This window comes from Glycine soja, chromosome 14, assembly GCF_004193775.1.
Source record: "Glycine soja cultivar W05 chromosome 14, ASM419377v2, whole genome shotgun sequence".
NCBI lineage: Eukaryota > Viridiplantae > Streptophyta > Magnoliopsida > Fabales > Fabaceae > Glycine > Glycine soja.
This window is the reverse complement of record NC_041015.1, coordinates 4,385,211-4,403,266: the sequence shown is the minus strand read 5'-3', so window position 1 is coordinate 4,403,266 and position 18,056 is coordinate 4,385,211. Positions and strand designations below refer to the sequence as shown.

Here is an 18,056-nt window from a genome sequence, read left to right as displayed (position 1 = left end):
ATTACAAACCCATTCTCATTAATTTTGATTTTTGAAGGGCATATTTGAGAAATTTGAATTGAGTGAGTGGATTAAGATATGAATCAGCAAATCGATCCAATTCCCAGGATACAGACAAGGCATCTCAAAGGCTCCAGATGGGGAAGATGACAACTACACGTCATAGACGATTTCAAATTGCAATATTTTCCTTGAGACACAGAGAATAATACAGGTGGACAGAGAATTATGCATGCACATTTGGCGAGTATAAAATTCCAGAACGTTTTAGGAAAATAAATGTTTGTGCCACCTAGTAGATAATGTCTTTTTTAGAACAAAAGTTTATTTCTCAATAAAGCTAAACGAAATTAATAACAACTTCAAATTATTTATTTGATTTGATCAGAATTCCTGAATAAAGAAAAATTATTTTCCGTGCAGATCACAAGTAACTAGCATAAAAAATTCGAATAATTTATTTTGATCAAAGTATAATTCTTAATTAACCTCGTGTATTAAAAAAGATTTTATTAAAAGAAGTATATTTTATTGAGTTGTCATTGTTAGAATAGTTTTACACAATAGTGCATTACTATTAAATTCTTAAAAGAATTGGTCTGAGTATGGAATAAGTTAAAAAGAATTATTTATTTTGAATTTTTATTCTCGTTTTGTATTTTTATTTTTTAATTAATTTTTTGTATTTTAATTAAAAACAGAAAATATCAATCACAAAAAATTAGTGTTATTGGGTTCTATTAGACACCCGATAGAGAAAAAAAATATGAATGAAATCACATTCTTATATATTTTAAAATGAATTAGTTTTTTTCATAAGAAATGATTGATAAAAAAAAAAAAATACTAGCTGAGAAAGGATAAAAACCACATGCACATGGGCGTGTCTCGATCCACTCCACAAAATTCATGATTCATCAACGACACGACACCCAAAATGAAGCTAGAAGAATCGGTGTCCAACTCCAACATCACTGCCCCGCTCCTTCCACCGGAAGATCCGAGTCCGAGTCCGCAAAATGGATCAATCTCCGGAGCGGTGTTCAACATAACAACCACCATGATCGGTGCCGGAATCATGTCCATTCCGGCGACCATGAAGGTTTTAGGCATAGTTCCGGGGTTGGTGGTGATCGTGTTGGTGGCACTGATAACAGATGTGACTGTGGAGTTTATGCTAAGGTACACAAGTTCCGGTAAATCCTCCACTTACGCGGGCATGATGGCCGAGTCCTTTGGCTCCATAGGATCCCTCGCAGTTAAGATTTGCGTCATCATAACCAATTTGGGGGTTCTTATCATCTATTTCATTATTCTTGGTACGTAAGTTCATCTCACCTTCAATTCCTTCTTTGTAGTTAAGTTAAGTTTACTTGCAACTCAATTTTTACTTATTTGGTAGGATTAATTTTTGTATATAAATTTAGACTGTCCGAAAATGTTTTTCTTTTACGCCATTACCCTACAGTTAGTAAGAGGGGGGGAGATAAAAACAAGAAAAATATAAAGATGACAATTGAAATGATATAATAGGGTGAGAAATAAAAAAATGGTAATGAAGTGTTTGAAATTTTGTAGTGTTAAAATGTCATTACTTTTTTTTAGTGTTTTTTTTATGACACTTGTTCGTATTTTTGTTGACTTTATTCTTGATAAGTGAATATCGGCAAAAATAACAAAAAGGATCACTTTTACATTTTATTTATCAAATAGGGGCTGTTTTGCAATTATTTACCTGGGGGGTTTGTTTTTTTATTACAAAGCGCCCCCAGGAAGGCGCTTCCATGGAGCAAGCGACACGTGGCACAGTGCGGCGCACGAGGCAGCAGCAGGGTAGCGCCCCTGACGCGGGCACGTCTGGTAGCGTCCTGCCGCTGGGTGCGACTGGTAGTGCCCAGCGCGTGGGCGCGACTGGTAGTGCCCCTAACGCGGGCACGACCCAGGCGCCTATGTATTTTTTAAATATATTTTAATAAATTAAGCTGATTAACGATTAAATAATTTAAAAAATTTTTGTCATTTAATTAAGTTTTCTAATTTACAACGAAACTCAATTAAATTGTCATTTAATTAAGTTTTCTATGGTATAATATGAATTTTATAACTTTATAAAATATGAAATTTCCAGGTTATGATCTTTTGTTTCTTCAAAAAAAATAAAAAAGTTATGATCTTTTGGAACTTTATAGCATATAACAGATGACTCATTGAATTGATAAGTAAAACATTGATTCAGTACGTTGGTTGAGTTTAAACGTCTCTTAACATTAAAAAAAAAATAGATTTAGACCCACTAAAAAAATACATTTTCTCCCAGACTCAACGGAACTGGGAAGGGGGGCATGTATTTTTTTTTAATTTAAATGTTTAATTTTGTTAAAATACAATTTTTGTTCCTCTATTCTCTTATATTTGTACTTTTAGTCCCATTATTTTTTAATGGAGATATTTTATTTTTTACTTTTAAAAAATCAACAATTTTAATTTTTGTGATCAATTTTAAATGTTGACATAAGTATTCTATAAACCTTAAGTGATAACTATTTATTTATTATGTACATGTCAAATATTTTTTTAAATTATTTAATCGTTAATCAGCTTAATTTATTAAAATATATTTAAAAAATACATAGGCGTCTGGGTCGTGCCCGCGTCAGGGGCACTGCCACCAGTCGCGCCCAGCGGCAGGGCGCTACCAGACGCGCCCGCGTCAAGGGCGCTACCCTGTTGCTGCCTCGTGCGCCGCGCTATGCCACGTGTCGCGTGCTCCATGGAAGCGCCTTCCTGAGGGGCGCTTTGTAATAAAAAAACAGACCCCCCAAGTAAATAATTGCAAAACAGCCCCTATTTGGTAAATAAAATGTAAAAGTGGCCCTTTTTGGTGTTTTTGCCCGTGAATATCCTTGGTTTGGTGGGGCCACGTTCGGTTTGGTTCAGTTAACCATTATTATTATTTTTTTTTTCCTTCGGAAACCAATAATTTGTTTGTAACTATAGGAATAGGTTTAACAAAAATATATAATACACATTATATACAATAAATAATTATTAAAATACCCATTATAAATTTTAGTAGGATTAATTTGGATTTACGTCTTTTAATAGTACATTATGTGTTCTGTATGTTGGGGTAAAAATATAAGAAATGCTAATCACACACTTTCTATTTTACTCTTTTAAATATATTCTCATTTATTAGAAATAATAAAATATGTGAATCTCATTCTTCATCTTTATTTTATCTTTGTGTACAATAATGACAATGAGAGTCCTACATCTATTTAATTCCTACCACGAAATCGATCCCAGTAGATTCACTCTTTATTTAATACATTTTTTTTTTGGTAGGCAATTTAATACATCCTTACTCATACTTTATAGTTTTTTTAAAAGAATTTTAGCCAAAAATAAAAAAGTATGTAAGAAAAAAAAAACTTCTGTTAGCTATCTTTTTTTTGGTAGACAATAGTAACAAACTAACAATGAGGATGGGTCTAAGTTTTCATAGATTTTACCTGAACCACACCACTAAGCTGGCCTAATGGGTTCTCGCTAGCCATACTAAAATAAACATTTGAGCAATGGTCTTGGCCATAACAATCTTCCTTCATAGCACCGCCTGTGGCACAAGTCCACAAAAAGTTTAATTAGGAAGGCGTCTTGATCACCTTTAGGTTTCTTAACCCAAGTTACATCACCACCCATTATTAATTTGTGTTAGTTTGGTCACCAAAACACCTTGAATGAGATTGGAGCAAAACTTTTTCAGTTCCACAAATCAATTATGTGAGTTACAAGGATTATCATCACAACCAAGGTTTTAATATGTGATGGCAGTTTTGTTGCGATCTTGGAAATTGTAAGAAACTGCATAGTTGATATGGCCGTACGCTTCAAACACCTTATCATTACAGCCAAAATCAGAACCATTTCTTAGAATGTTGATCACAATTAACAACTATGTGTGGAAATGCTAACTGCATTAACGATAGTGATGTTACTAGGAAATTCAGGGAGCAGTTGGAGGAATGGTAGCATCAAAATTAATTAGGAAATTCAAGGAAAGGTTGATTTCATGAACTATATAGATATTTCGAAAGTCATAATGTTTGTACCTTTACCAGACAACTTTATGGACTTATATTTTCTAACTATTCCTTGTCTATGATATATATAAATTTGACTGGGTTCATTGGCTTTGTTTTGGAAGGAGACGTGCTCTGTGGAAATGAGTCGAACGGTATCACACACTTGGGTATTCTACAAGAATGGTTTGGCATCAACTGGTTGACCTCTCGTGCTTTTGCTCTTCTTTTTGTTGCACTCTTCATAATGCTTCCACTTGTTATGTTACGTCGTGTTGGTCAGTATTACTACTACACCCAAATGCACAAGCAATTTTTCTTTTCTTGGCAAATTAAACGTAACCCTTCTTCATCTTAGGAACAATTGGCTAATTAAGCACAGTTTATATATTGTTTTCAATGTTTTATATGTACAGATTCACTGAGGTATAGTTCTGCAATATCAATCCTACTAGCATTGGTGTTTGTTGTAATATGCTCGTCAATGGCGGTTAGTGCATTGTTGTCTGGAAAAAGTCAGACACCGAGAATAGTGCCTGATTTCTCTCAAGTCACTGTCCTTGACCTTTTCACCACTATACCAGTGTTTGTCACGGGTTTCGGTTTCCATGTCAATGGTTAGTTTCAACATTTTATAACTTCCAACTTAATTATATCATGTTTTACTTTTTCTTTTAATTTGTCATTTTTCAAGAAAAAAATCTATTTATACGTATATGTTAGTATTATTTACATAGTACTGTATGAAGTAATTATTGTTTTGTTAATTATAATATCATAACAAAGAAGACACTAGTCTTTAAAATGTTAAAGTAATAAATGGGAGAAATAATGAACGTATGGAGGAAGTTATAAATAAATATTAATATAAATGAGGAGATTAATTATTTATCTATATATTATAATCTTCGAGGACTCATAAAAAACAGATAAAAGATTATTTAACATCAATTAATTAACCTATTAATCCCAAAAAATATCATTTTATTCAATTAAAAACGATGGATAAATTATATTTTATTCATTTATTTTTATATGTTCTCAACTTATATCTCTATTTTTTTTAACAACTAAATTGTAGGAAGCTTGGGTTAGAGTTAAAAGTGCTAAATTTTGCTACTTTAATTTAGTATTATTAACACTTTTAATTGTGATTATATATTTTTCACTTTACCCAAATTTTAGTGGAATTTAGTGAACAAAAAGTTTATAAAGATAAGCTAAGAGAATGTGAAATTAAAAGGGTGTCAAGAATAGATCATCCAATAATTTATAATAAAACACGCATCTTTGTTTTATTTTTAAAAATTCAGTTAGCAAATAAAAGTGGTGGAAAAATGTAAAAGGTGAGAATGCCAAAGTTTCTATTTTACTATGTTTAACTTAATTACAAATGACTTGGTGGTTGGTGCAGTTCATCCTATCAGAGCAGAGCTTATAAAAGTTGAACACATGGGTTTGGCTGCACGGATTTCGTTGATAATTTGCGTGGCTATTTACTTTGCTATTGGTTTCTTTGGGTACCTTTTATTTGGGGACTCCATCATGCCAGACGTGCTGGTGAACTTTGACCAAAACTCCCATACAAGTACTGGTCGATTACTCAATGCCATTGTTCGGTTAAGTTATGCACTCCATCTTGCACTTGTGTTCCCAATCATGAACTATTCCCTGAGGGCCAACATAGATGAACTAATTTTCTCAAACAAAAATAAGCCTCCCCTTGCATCAGACACCCCAAGATTTGTGTCACTCACTTTGACTTTGCTAGCCCTCACATACTTGGTCGCTGTGGCCATCCCAAACATATGGTATTTTTTTCAGTTCTTGGGATCCACAACCATTGTTTCCACCTCATTCATCTTCCCTGCTGCAATTGTTCTAAGGTATACCACTACCAATTAATTTGTATATACTATTATGCTTATTTTATATATAAATAATTAATTTATATCCCATTCCTCTCCTCTTCTGAGCACAGGGACATGCATGGGATATCAAAGACAAAAGATCAAGTGATGGCAATAGTGGTGATTGTTTTGGCTGTAGGGACAAGCGGAATTGCTATATGGACGAATTTGAATGGTTCAGGGGATGATCAATGATTAACCATGATGATGTTATATAATACCCAGTCTTCTCAAACTTGGTGATTTTTTTTAGTAATTATTATCATATAAAAAATCAATCTATCTTTTCGGTTTTCTTTATTTTCTATCTCATTTTCGGTTCTCCACATACCAAGTAGTACACGTCAAATGACGCATAAGCCCCTCAAGTGACGGTCAAAGTATGATCAGATCAATTATTTGTCTCTTCTCTTTTTTCTATTTAAATGATTGGTTGTTTTTGTCTGAATTTTTTTCATGACAAATTGACAATGGGCAGCAAAACTACGAAGCGTGCAGTGCAGTTCAGGTCTAATAATTTTGTACGTTGGTTCCATGAATTTGACTAGGGGTACAGTCCCTTTTAACTTTGACCATGTCGCCATGTAGCTTAGCTTGTATAATAAGGTGGTTTCAAAATCAAAATTACTTTGATCGATTAATGTTATGTCAGCATATCAAGAATAATAGTATCAATAAAAAACTGCCGACAATTTAAAGACAAACCTCCTTAGTCAATACTATTAACTTTGAGTATAAATTTTCATGTAATTACATTTGAGATTTTCATGTAACTACTATTTAAGCTTTAGGTATATATTTGTTTTCATTCTTCTAAACCAAAGAACACAGTTAATGTCTATATCTAGTTTTTTCCTTTAAAAAGTTTTAAAATAATTATTTGAATACTAAAATTATTTATGGTGTAAAATATAGTTAGAATAACATTTGTTACCCATTGTGTTTAAGACTTCTTTCACTCAAATTCATTCATTGGAACCTACACAAACTCCCTCATTGTTGCAAGTTGTTGCATAGAGATTCCTGAGTATCTGTCCTGTTAACTCTAAGGCATGTGTCAAAACACATGTTATTTAATGAATTTTTGGGTCCAAATTGTCCTTATTTTTTTCATAGAGATATTTTGATATTTTGGATTTCACTAAGTTCGAGAACCCCTCAAAATAGATTTAAAAACACAATTTTAATGTACATAATAAACACAACCCCAATCATCATCAACACAACCTAGACCATCAACCACGTGAACAATAACAAAATAAAAACAAAAAAGAGAGAGGAAAAAACACGTTCCCAGATCATCCTTTCAAATTCAAAATTGAAAATCTTTGAACATGTGTCTCCCTTGTTACCTCAACACCACGAATCTGAGTTCTATATGCCTCAACAATCAACAAACATACATCCAACACAGGGATCCCAACTCGCCACAGTCCCCACTGACCGAATCAAACCCCAACTCGCGCATCCAACAACGATTCATAAACTGGGGTTTGGTGGGTGTGCCTCGGGCTCGTCAGGATTTGGTAGGTGTGCCTTGGGCTTGTCGGAGTTTGGCGGGTGCACGACGGAGTTGTCAGGGTTTGGCGGGTGCGCGGCGGAGTTGTCAGGGTTTGGTGCATGTGTGACGGAGTTGTCAAGGTTTGGTGCGTGCCCGGCGGGTTTGCTAGATTTTGGTGGCTGCGTGACAGATCGCTGACGATGGTCTGCCACCTTGCAGATCTTAATCGATCCCCGTTGTATGCGACAAAGAGAAGGTTTTGCAGAGTGTGGAGTGTGTTCCGGTGGTGGCGGAGGAGAGGGAGGTTGCGTCGTTTGATGATTGGGGAGGTGGCGGAGGTGTGTTCCGGTGGTGGGTTTGAGAGAGAGCAACTTGAGGGGTTTCTAAGTGATGAGGGTGTTTTGGACATTTCATTTAGAAGCGATAAAAGAAATGCATTCTAACAAACGAATTATAAGTGTAATAAACCTTAAATACAAAGAAACAATGTAATTTACTCGGTTTAGCAATCCAATAATTGTGTTTGTAAACAAGAGTGGGTTAACAAAAATATATAACATAAGTGGTATAAGATAAATAATTATTAAAAATACCCATTATAAATTTGAGTAGGATTAATATATAATAATTAATGTTTATGTTCGTTGGCTTTGTTTTGGAAGAAGAAGTGCTCTGTGGAAATGAGTCAAAAGGAACCACACACTTGGGAGTTCTGCAAGAATGGTTTGGCATCAACTGGTGGACCTCTCGTGCCTTTGCTCTTCTTATTGTTGCACGCTTCATAATGTTTGCACTTGTTATGTTAAGGCGTGTTGGTCAGTACTATGACTATACCCAAATGCACAAGCAAAGAACCATTTGGCTAATTAAATAGTTTTCAATGTTTTATATGTACAGATTCACTGAGGTACAGTTCTGCAATATCAATCCTACTAGCATTGGTCTTTATTACAATATGCTCATCAATGGCGTTTAGTGCATTGATCTTTTCACCACCGTCCCAGTGTTTGTCACGGGTTTTGGATTCCACCTCAATGGTTTGTTTCAAGATTATATCACTCCCAGCTTGACTATATAATATTTTAAAAATTAAGATAACCCGAACCTCTATTTATTAGTGAGTCAGCATGAGATTTGGCAAAAAAATAAGATCAAGTGTTGAATAGGGTAAAAGAGGAGATATTGCTAACATTTCTGTTTAATGATGATTTGGTGCAGTTCATACAATTAGAGCAGAGCTTGGAAAAGTTGCACATATGGGTTTGGCCACGCGAATTTCATTAACAATCTGTGTAGCAATTTACTTTGCTATTGGCTTCTTTGGGGATTCCATCATGCCTGACGTGTTGATAAACTTTGACCAAAACTCCAACACAAGTTATGGTCGATTGCTTAATGGCATTGTTCGATAAACCTATGCACTCCATCTTGCACTTGTGTTCCCCATCATGAACTATTGCTTGAGACCAAACATAGATGAACTAATTTTCTCAAACAAAAATATGCCTCCCTTGGCCTCAGACACCCCAAGATTTGTGTCACTCACTCTGACTTTGCTAGCCCTCACATACTTGTTGGCCGTGGCCATCCCAAACAATGGTATTTTTTTTTCAGTTTTTGGGATCCACAACCATTGTTTGTCTCTCATTCATCTTCATGCTCAGAGTAAGCAAATGCACATATATTTAATTTTATATATTGCACCATTTAATTTTATTTATTTGAATCTCTTGATGGTAAGGGTAAACAAATGCAAACTGTTACTTTAATAAAATCATAGGCATTTATCTTACAATTTTATATATTGTATCTTATTTTTATATTTTTTTAACTCATCACCTCATTTTTATGTGTTAGATTTATTTTTCTAAGTATTTATTTTAAAATTTTATATTTATTATACATTTTAATTATATAAAATTAAATATTTATCATTGAATATAATATTAGTTTAGTTTGAAACTTAAAAGTATTTATAAGTTTGCTTTAAAGTAATATAAATGTTAACCAATAATGCATTATGAACACTAGTTAAAAAAAGTAAAAAAAAAATTGTTGGAAGACAAAAAATAATGCACTGATTTTGAAATGCACTCCTACATGATTTTTTTTAATAAAATCTTATTTCTTTTAATTATTTAACCAGTTAGGACAATGTGTAGCTCTTATATTAATTCCTGAGATGTTACTTGCTTGGCTCCTCCTATTTATAAGATCGTTTAAAGAAAATCATTTGCCCCTTTAACAAGATCTTTTTTTAATTTTCGGAAGCATTAATTATTTGTTTTCTTAAAGTATTCTTAATTAATTGTTTTATTTTCAAACATTAATTAATTAGATGAAAAATAATTAAATAGAGAGATAAATTTAATTTTAAAAAAGAATACTTTAAAAAAAATAAATTATTAATAAATTTAATGTAATTAATCAAATTAATTATTTTTTAAAAGAGTATGAATGAATAGAAAGAATCTTATTTTAAATAAGAACAGAGAGGGAGTATTATCACGTTTTTGAAAGAAAAAGAAAACAAAAGTTATTATTATTACTATTTTCAAGCTTAATTAATATTGTCTGTATTTTTAGTACTTTATTGATTGATTTCAAATGCAGGAGTGATGACCAATTAGAGAAAAGCTGCATGAGATTCACTATAATCCACTTCCCCGTCCAAGTTAATTTTGGTTTTGGTGTCCACATTCTACACGCTTCTCATTCATTCTTAAACCTGTCACTCATAATATATAACACCTGCCACAAGTCCCACTTCAATTTATAATCTTACCCTTCACTCTTCTCCCCAATACACCTCCACCTACTCCATTCACCAACGGCATTATGGTAATCCACTAACCTTAATACACTCCATTTTAGAAATCCAAACTTTCCTACGTTAATCATGAATAAATAATATTACATCCAATTTTATATATAAGAAATAAAAAATTAATATTCTTTTTTTCAATTATAAGAAGAATCTTCATTAGGATATTAGTTAAAAAAATAAAGAGAGAAAATAGTTATCATAAATATCATAAAAGAAAATTAAAAAAATTATAAATAACATAATTGTATATATTTTAATAAAAATATTTTTCTTTTAATTTCTTACTTAATATTTTAAAAATATTAGATAATATTTATCTTATAAAAAATTATTTTATTATTATTATTTTTTTATTCCTAATGATTATTCCTTTTCATAAAAATGGATGTATATATTAAATTATCAACAAAACAAAGTATTTTTATTAGTTAAAAAATTATCTTTTAAAAATAATCATATTTTATATTATTTGATGTGAAGTGTAATCATAGGATAAAATTAAAATTTTTAATAAATTAAATTTAAATATTTTTATTAATGTTGATGAACTATGTAATTATTATATATATGTATATATATATATATATATATATATATATCCCGGAGGTAATGCTATGCAACAACTTTAGTTTCGGTTTTCATACTCACTCACCGCCGGGATGTCGCCGGAGCCCGGAGCACACGCTCCTCTCCTCCCGGGATCCAAGGATGTTCCTCCGGCAACTGTGTCCGGTGCCGTGTTCAATGTCGCCACCAGTATAATCGGCGCCGGAATAATGTCTCTTCCGGCGATTCTCAAGGTCCTCGGCGTGATTCCGGCGTTGGTGCTGATTCTCGTGATTGCGTTTCTTGCCGAACTATCGGTGGAGTTCCTCATGAGGTTCACGCGTGCCGGCCAAACGACGACGTATGCCGGCGTCATGAGAGAAGCCTTTGGTCCCTTGGGAGCTGTGGCAGCTCAAGTCGCTGTTGTAATCACCAATCTCGGGTGTTTAATTATGTACCTAATTATTATTGGTAAGCAAATATTAGTTACTTGGATTGATTATGAACTTAATTTTTGTTACTTGGACTAATTATGAGCTTATGCTAATTATTTAATGTGTTGTGTCATGTGTGTTATTTGATGCAATGAACAGCGGATGTTTTTTCTGGGAATCAACGTGAAGGGGAAGTACACTTGGGTATTTTGCAACAGTGGTTTGGGGTTCACTGGTGGAATTCACGGGAATTTGCTCTGTTCGTTGTCTTGTTCTTAATTTTGCTTCCTTTGGTATTGTACCGTCGCGTTGGTCAGTGCCCACTACATTTATGTTTGATATTCCGTATTTGGGTTTTGTCTTTAATTTGATCCTATTCCAGGGAAATTAATGTTTAGATGGTGGTTATGGTAGTCAAAATTTTTATTATGATGACATCGGCAAATTAAATCCTTTATGTTAGGATATCATGTATACGAGTTATTATCCACTTAGATGTCCGGTTGACAATCATGATTTTGTACTTGTAAAAAACGTTTCGGTGGGTTGAGAGGAGAGGGTGTTTATAAGCCTCCACTCCTAAGTGATTTGGAACTCTAAGCTACTGGATCACTTAATATTTAGTTATTTGCCTTACAATTTTGGTTAGATGCAGTTACTTAAGTGTTTCTACTTTCTAGTCTTGTTCTATAATCAGAATTGAAGTTTCACTTGGATCATTTGCAAAATAAAAGTTTGTATTAAAGATCAAGATAGGTTACTTGATGAAACTTCATTTCTGATGAGAACAGCATGTTATAAGTTTTGTCTTTTTGGTTATTGATATGAGATGAGCATAGTCAGGACTAACATTTTTATTTTGTTGTGCCGTGCCATGCTATGCTATTGTTTGCTGTTTTTTAGAGTCCTTGAAATTCAGTTCTGCAGTATCAACTCTTCTTGCTGTGGCATTTGTTACAATATGTACCGTGTTGGCAATAGTGGCTATTGTAGAAGGAAGAACACAATCCCCTAGACTGGTTCCTCGTTTGGACCAACATACCTCTTTCTTTGATCTGTTTACTGCAGTTCCAGTCATAGTAACAGCCTACACATTTCATTTCAATGGTACCTAATTACTTACCTTCCATTTTGTTACAATATTACACCTCCTTTGAACTTTAAAGAACCTATAGATTTTTTATTGCTGATAATTGTTTTAATTTACTTGCAGTACATCCAATTGGGTTTGAGCTTGCCAAGCCATCAGAAATGGCAACAGCAGTTCGAATAGCATTGCTGCTTTGTGGTGTCATTTACTTTTCAATAGGCCTATCTGGGTACCTCTTGTTTGGGGATTCAACACAGTCTGACATTCTGGTCAATTTTGACCAGAATGCTGGTTCTGCACTTGGTTCATTGCTCAATGTTTTAGTCCGTTTAAGCTATGCTTTTCATGTTATGTTGACTTTCCCTCTCCTGAATTTCTCCTTGAGAACCAACGTAGATGAGTTCTTCTTCCCCAAGAAGCCTCTACTTGCCACAGATAGCAAGAGATTTGTGAGCCTCACTCTAGTGCTGCTTGTCTTAAGCTACATTGCTGCTATTGTAGTCCCAGATATTTGGTACATATTTCAGTTCATGGGATCAACATCTGCTGTGTGCCTTGCCTTTATCTTCCCCGGTGCTATTGTTCTAAGGTAATTAATCTATATATATCTCTCATATTCTTAGTCCCTTTCACTTCATTTAAACAGTTACAATTGTCAAATAGATAAAGAGAAAGGTTAGTAACACCCTGAAATTTATTGAAAATATCAATTTTAGTGGGTCACATTTTTTGTTTGTTTAATTTATTTTTCTAATTTTCATTTTTTCATAAAATGACAGGGATTCTTACGGTATATCAACAAGAAGGGACAAAATTATTGCACTGTTTATGGTTATACTAGCTGCGATAACAAGTGTGATTGCTATCTCCACCAACATATACAAAGCCTTTCAGTAGCACCTCGTAAATTTGTGTTTTCTTTTTCCTTCTCTATTTTTCCCCTTATATAAAAATTTTGATCAAGGGAGAGAGAGAGACGCATTTGATTGTTGAGGCACTTGGGTTTATACATTTGGATGCCATTATTGTTTGTTGTAAAATTCGTATATCTAGAACGGAGCAGCTATGTAAAATATAAAATACCAAGTATGCATACAAAATGTGAAATTGAGATCCAAATTTAGGGTTGAAAGGGCATGCATTTAAAATGAGATCCAAATTTAATGTTGAAAGGTGACAAAGTTTGGCCACCATTATTATTTATTATTCTAGAATCCCAAGCGCTAATACACCGCGTGTTAACATATTGGTAGGTGGTAACCATTATTGAGAACAGATCCTGTAGCCATACATGTATTTATTTATTGTATGTCTTGTCATTTGGTACATCAATTCTTTTAACAATTTATTATACCCTGTCATTTTCCGCAAGAAAATGAGGCTTAAATGCTCAATTACATGTGATCGGTTCTTGTTAGGCCACGGACTATGTCCCCTAGTTATCTAAATGTGGCGAGCTGTTTGTGTATACTAATGGTGTCCCCTATGCCTACGTGTTTAAAAAAGATAGGTTGTATAAATTTTTTAAAAAAAAATCTTTATTTTTTGACAAAATTTAAAAATCTTTATTTGAAAATAGTGTTCTGATAAGTTAATATATTATTAATTGTTTGATAAATTGAAAGATATAAAAGACTGAAATTGAAACAGAAAAATATTTAAGAGAAAAATGTTTTATTTGAAAGACATGATGGTTAAAAAATATTTTACAAATCCGCCACGATGGATCTAGTGGTGGAGGATTAAGTAGTATGTACAAAGTTATAAGTTTTAACTTTGTAGCTATAGTTTTAAAAATAATAATAATAATAATAATTCAAATCGAAGTGTGAGGTATATCAAATATAGGTACTAATAAGAACCAAAGACATGTCCAAATTTCGTGAAAAATATAAACTTTAAACTAAGTTTGCTTAGCGCGGTTGCAAGCTCAGACGGGGGCATATCATCTTCACTAGGGATGCTTTGATTTTGCAATGCTTGCAAGATTAGAAGTCAAAACAGGGGAATAAATCGTATTACAAGATAAAGAATGAATTTTATATTGTTTGGCTAAGAGTTGTTTAAAGCATTTGTCACAGTTTTAAAATTTATTATTTCCCTAGTATATACCTAGATTATTTCTGTGGGCAGTCAAAAACCGAAGCCGAGAGCCCGAGACCTTGAATTGATAAAATATAATTGTATTATGTTTTATTGTTTGAATTGATAAAATGAAAATGAAATAGAATGAAAACTAGTGGAACCTATTCCATTATTTACCTTTATTTTTTTCCCCTCAATTTAAAAATAAGAAAAAAGGATTGAGAATTTTATTGCATTTCATCATAATAGGTTTATACAATGCAATTAGTTATTTTATTCTATTATGTTCAAGTCCTTTATGGCATTTTTAACAGTATAACCTTGCCCAGGAGGGAGATCAATATTATATGTAATCATTTACGGTGAGTATTACAAGCAACGCAACAATGAAAGCATAATCCACCCCTGCATTCATTTTGACCTTAAAACTTTCTGTCCAATTGCTGAAGTTGCTCCTTGGATATACACCAATTACCTGCAAATATTTTGCAATTTAATTTCGATAGTTTGTAGTGTAAAAAGCCCTTTTTAGGGGAAAATCAGTGTTTCCCCCCTTTATATATGATCTAGGTTTAGTCATGTATTTAGAGTCAATTTAATTTTTTTTTAATATGCATGCATTTATATAGGAGAAGAAAATAAAATAAATTAATTTTCTAAAAAAAATAAAATTATTTTATTCATCTCAACTTATTAAAAATTTAAATGATAGTATTTTTAAAAAAATGAGGTACATAAATTGAATGACTTATATTTCTATAAATACTTGTTGAAAAATGAATTTAATTTGGGTAATTTTTATTTTTACATTTTTGGGATTATATAAGTACCAGAACCAGAAAGATATATACTCCTAATACTACTCGCATTGGCATGGTGCTAATGACATGCTCATCATATCAATTTTATTGATTTGCAACCAAATGCAAAGGTGTATGTAGTATTCTTAAGCAAAACCTTAAGCCAGTTGTTGACATTTACCTTAAAAATGTTATGCAAATTAAGCTCAAGATTAAAATCTGCTCAATTAATAATTCTATAACCACATACCTCTGCAATCATGGTGTCTCCTTTGTAAACTTTGCAGGACTTGTCACTGTGGCTCCCAACAAGTTGAAAGCTGCTGATATCTTCATTGATGTTGGTGGCCATGAACACATCAAGCCGCGGTTTCATGTCAAGAGGGTGGGATCGTTGAACCCCAAAAATCAGATCCTTCTCCTCCGAGCTTTTGCCTCTATGAACCATCCACCGATGCCGCAGTGTTATCAGCTTAACCTTCAATGTGTCATCACACTGTCAATTTCTTATTCTAGTGTATGTATATTAATTTTATATATCACTTAAAAATTTAAACCAATAGCTGACATGCGTTAACTATACACAACATAAAATTTCACAAAAACTGATTAGTAACATTTATTTACAAAAAAAAAATAGTAATATTTTTTCTCTTAATAGTAACTATACACAACATAAAGATCACATGTATAATAGTAACTATGCATTAATTGCTAGGCAATAGGTTTTGTAACATGTTCACTTAAACAGAATTATGAAGGAATATTGGTGCTTTTATTTGCTTCATGTATATAGATATTGATACTTTCGCTTAATTCTTAATTTAGAAGCAGAATTTTCATACATGCATGTATCGGTTCCTATATATTTTAAAAATACGTATTGTATCTATGCATTATATATAGAGGCTAGGAGAAGAGTTTATATACTTTCTCACGCATTGTAAGTATAGGGGAACCGGCAGCATCACGCATGACCCTCTTCTTGCGCACGTCAAGGCTTGAGCCATCAACTTGAAGCAAGAGATCACCGTTAACATCTAACACCTCGTATCGTTGGTTTAAGAAGAATCCACGGTAATTCTTCTTCACAGTTATTTCTGTTGGGTAAGTCACACAGAAGCTATCCTCTACAACACTGATCATGGGGAACCCATGTGCCACTTCCATTGGCAATTCTGGAGCACTGGCCTCCATTAAAAAAATAATGCCTCAAAGAATTAACTTCAGAAATAAGAGTTTATGGAAAGAAGCTTAATTAATTTTGCTTGGGATTTTGTTGTTTGTAAGTGCAGAAAACGTACGCTTTATATATGAAAACTGAAGTGGTTCTTTCACGTTTTGGTCTCCTTGAATTATCAGAACATGTAGAAAAGCAAGATAGGGACCATTCTTTTTACATAATTCATTTCATCAAGTGCTTGTTATTTATTACCAAATCAAAGAACTTGTGTTCTTTTTGTTGATTTCTATTAGGAAGCCTGCTTATTCTTTGTTAATTTCAGAAGTTCAAAATGACTACTTTTCGTATTTCTTAGTCAGCTCTTTGACCTGAAGATAGATATATAAAGAGTAAAATAAAATTTCTAGAAAAATTATTTTTTGAAATCTTTATTCAAACACGTAATTTGCTGAAAACTTTTTGTAGAAATTCTTTGCCTCCGAATTTGATTGTAGAATAAGAATGAATAATGGAGAGAGAGAGAAAAAAAGCACCACTTTATTACCTTTGTACGTTTTAGACTTTTAGAGATAATGAATGTATATAAATATGGTTTTTTTATAGATATAAATATGGGGTTAAAACTTGAGATTTAATGTAATATATAAAATGAGAAATGATACATAAATAATTCTTTAATTTTAAATATCCTACCAATATTTTTTATTTCTTTTTTTGTCATCTCATAAATCCTATCATATTTATGTATTTTTTTAACTTATTTTATCTCTCGTGTTAATAAATTAAAAAGTGTCTATTAAACATTTTTCATATAAAATCATTCAATGAAGAAAGTCAACAAGAAGTTATACTATTCGTAAATATGTATATTTTTCAAGCAATCGGATGAATGTTCTAAGTAAGGATGTTGGTCTGAGTCTTCAATATCTTAACTAAAAACGTAAGCTATTTGCAACTTCCTTTATGATAACCATAGTACTTAATTTGTTAAAGAATGATGATGAATGAGTACAACGGAGCACTTTTTCCCTGTGCTTTTTAATCCTTATCTTCACCTCAAGATCTAGCCCTTCAATCACACCAATAAGAAGGAAAAGTTGCCAAGCCATTCTGTTGAAAATTTCAAGCTATACAGTATTTTTGTATATATACCAAAAAACAAAGCAGGAACATTAGAATTACACAAAACCTAGCAGTCTGAGAAGCAGCAAAAGAAATCTTCGATGGGTTTGAGTGCTGATATTATCCCTCCATTTCTTTCTTACTTTTGCTTTCTTTACCATTCTCTTACCTCAATGGCCATGCTTCAGTGCAACTGTTTCTCGAATTCAAAGACAACGGTTTTCAGCAACGACACGGTAGATGTAGAGGTACGAGGTTACGTACATAATACAGAGGAGAACCATGTTGCCGGGCTCTACTAAATGGGCCTCAGAATAAGCCCATCATAAAATGATTGACTGGCCCGATTGGGCCTTCTTCAGAATAGACATAAGACGTCCCTGTTCACTTCGACTATAAAGTGCCACTCGAGTTACATTAGTAGCCTAATTATCATAAGAAAATAATGGCTAAAATGTGTTTTTGGTAAAAAA

At 32.8% G+C, this 18,056-nt stretch overlaps 3 protein-coding genes and 1 pseudogene across 3 annotated transcripts; 3 read left to right on the top strand and 1 right to left on the bottom strand.

The window, feature by feature from the left end:
* The first annotated feature begins 849 nt into the window (after positions 1-849).
* Positions 850-6,443, top strand: LOC114385321 (amino acid transporter AVT6C-like). The gene is made up of 5 exons (XM_028345346.1): positions 850-1,319; positions 4,211-4,363; positions 4,502-4,702; positions 5,500-5,971; positions 6,067-6,443. The coding sequence occupies exons 1-5, from the start codon at positions 938-940 to the stop codon at positions 6,188-6,190; spliced, it is 1,332 nt and encodes a 443-aa protein (XP_028201147.1). The 5' UTR covers positions 850-937; the 3' UTR covers positions 6,191-6,443.
* A 1,666-nt stretch (positions 6,444-8,109) lies between these two features.
* LOC114385259 lies at positions 8,110-10,115 on the top strand (annotated as a pseudogene).
* An 810-nt stretch (positions 10,116-10,925) lies between these two features.
* LOC114382948 (amino acid transporter AVT6C-like) lies at positions 10,926-13,599 on the top strand. The gene is made up of 5 exons (XM_028342494.1): positions 10,926-11,340; positions 11,463-11,615; positions 12,207-12,410; positions 12,517-12,982; positions 13,173-13,599. The coding sequence occupies exons 1-5, from the start codon at positions 10,983-10,985 to the stop codon at positions 13,288-13,290; spliced, it is 1,299 nt and encodes a 432-aa protein (XP_028198295.1). The 5' UTR covers positions 10,926-10,982; the 3' UTR covers positions 13,291-13,599.
* Positions 13,600-14,630: 1,031 nt separating this feature from the next.
* On the bottom strand, positions 14,631-16,579 carry LOC114383112 (protein LURP-one-related 14-like). Its single transcript, XM_028342704.1, has 3 exons — positions 16,209-16,579; positions 15,529-15,756; positions 14,631-14,953 (listed from the first exon to the last, which is right to left on the bottom strand). The coding sequence occupies exons 1-3, from the start codon at positions 16,473-16,475 to the stop codon at positions 14,822-14,824; spliced, it is 627 nt and encodes a 208-aa protein (XP_028198505.1). The 5' UTR covers positions 16,476-16,579; the 3' UTR covers positions 14,631-14,821.
* Between the last annotated feature and the right edge of the window lie 1,477 nt (positions 16,580-18,056).

Bases quoted from the DNA above. Each gene is read 5' to 3' on its own strand.
- LOC114383112 (XM_028342704.1), bottom strand. From the start codon at position 16,475: ATGGAGGCCAGTGCTCCAGAATTGCCAATGGAAGTGGCACATGGGTTC. The intron at 15,757-16,208 runs GTATATAAACTC...GACACATTGAAG, and splicing joins TACTTACAATGCGTGAGAAA to GTTAAGCTGATAACACTGCG. The intron at 14,954-15,528 runs GTATGTGGTTAT...AAATATTTGCAG, and splicing joins GAGACACCATGATTGCAGAG to GTAATTGGTGTATATCCAAG.
- LOC114382948 (XM_028342494.1), top strand. From the start codon at position 10,983: ATGTCGCCGGAGCCCGGAGCACACGCTCCTCTCCTCCCGGGATCCAAG. The intron at 11,341-11,462 runs GTAAGCAAATAT...TGCAATGAACAG, and splicing joins TATGTACCTAATTATTATTG to CGGATGTTTTTTCTGGGAAT. The intron at 12,983-13,172 runs GTAATTAATCTA...ATAAAATGACAG, and splicing joins CCCGGTGCTATTGTTCTAAG to GGATTCTTACGGTATATCAA.
- LOC114385321 (XM_028345346.1), top strand. From the start codon at position 938: ATGAAGCTAGAAGAATCGGTGTCCAACTCCAACATCACTGCCCCGCTC. The intron at 1,320-4,210 runs GTACGTAAGTTC...TTGTTTTGGAAG, and splicing joins CATCTATTTCATTATTCTTG to GAGACGTGCTCTGTGGAAAT. The intron at 4,364-4,501 runs GTCAGTATTACT...TTATATGTACAG, and splicing joins TGTTATGTTACGTCGTGTTG to ATTCACTGAGGTATAGTTCT.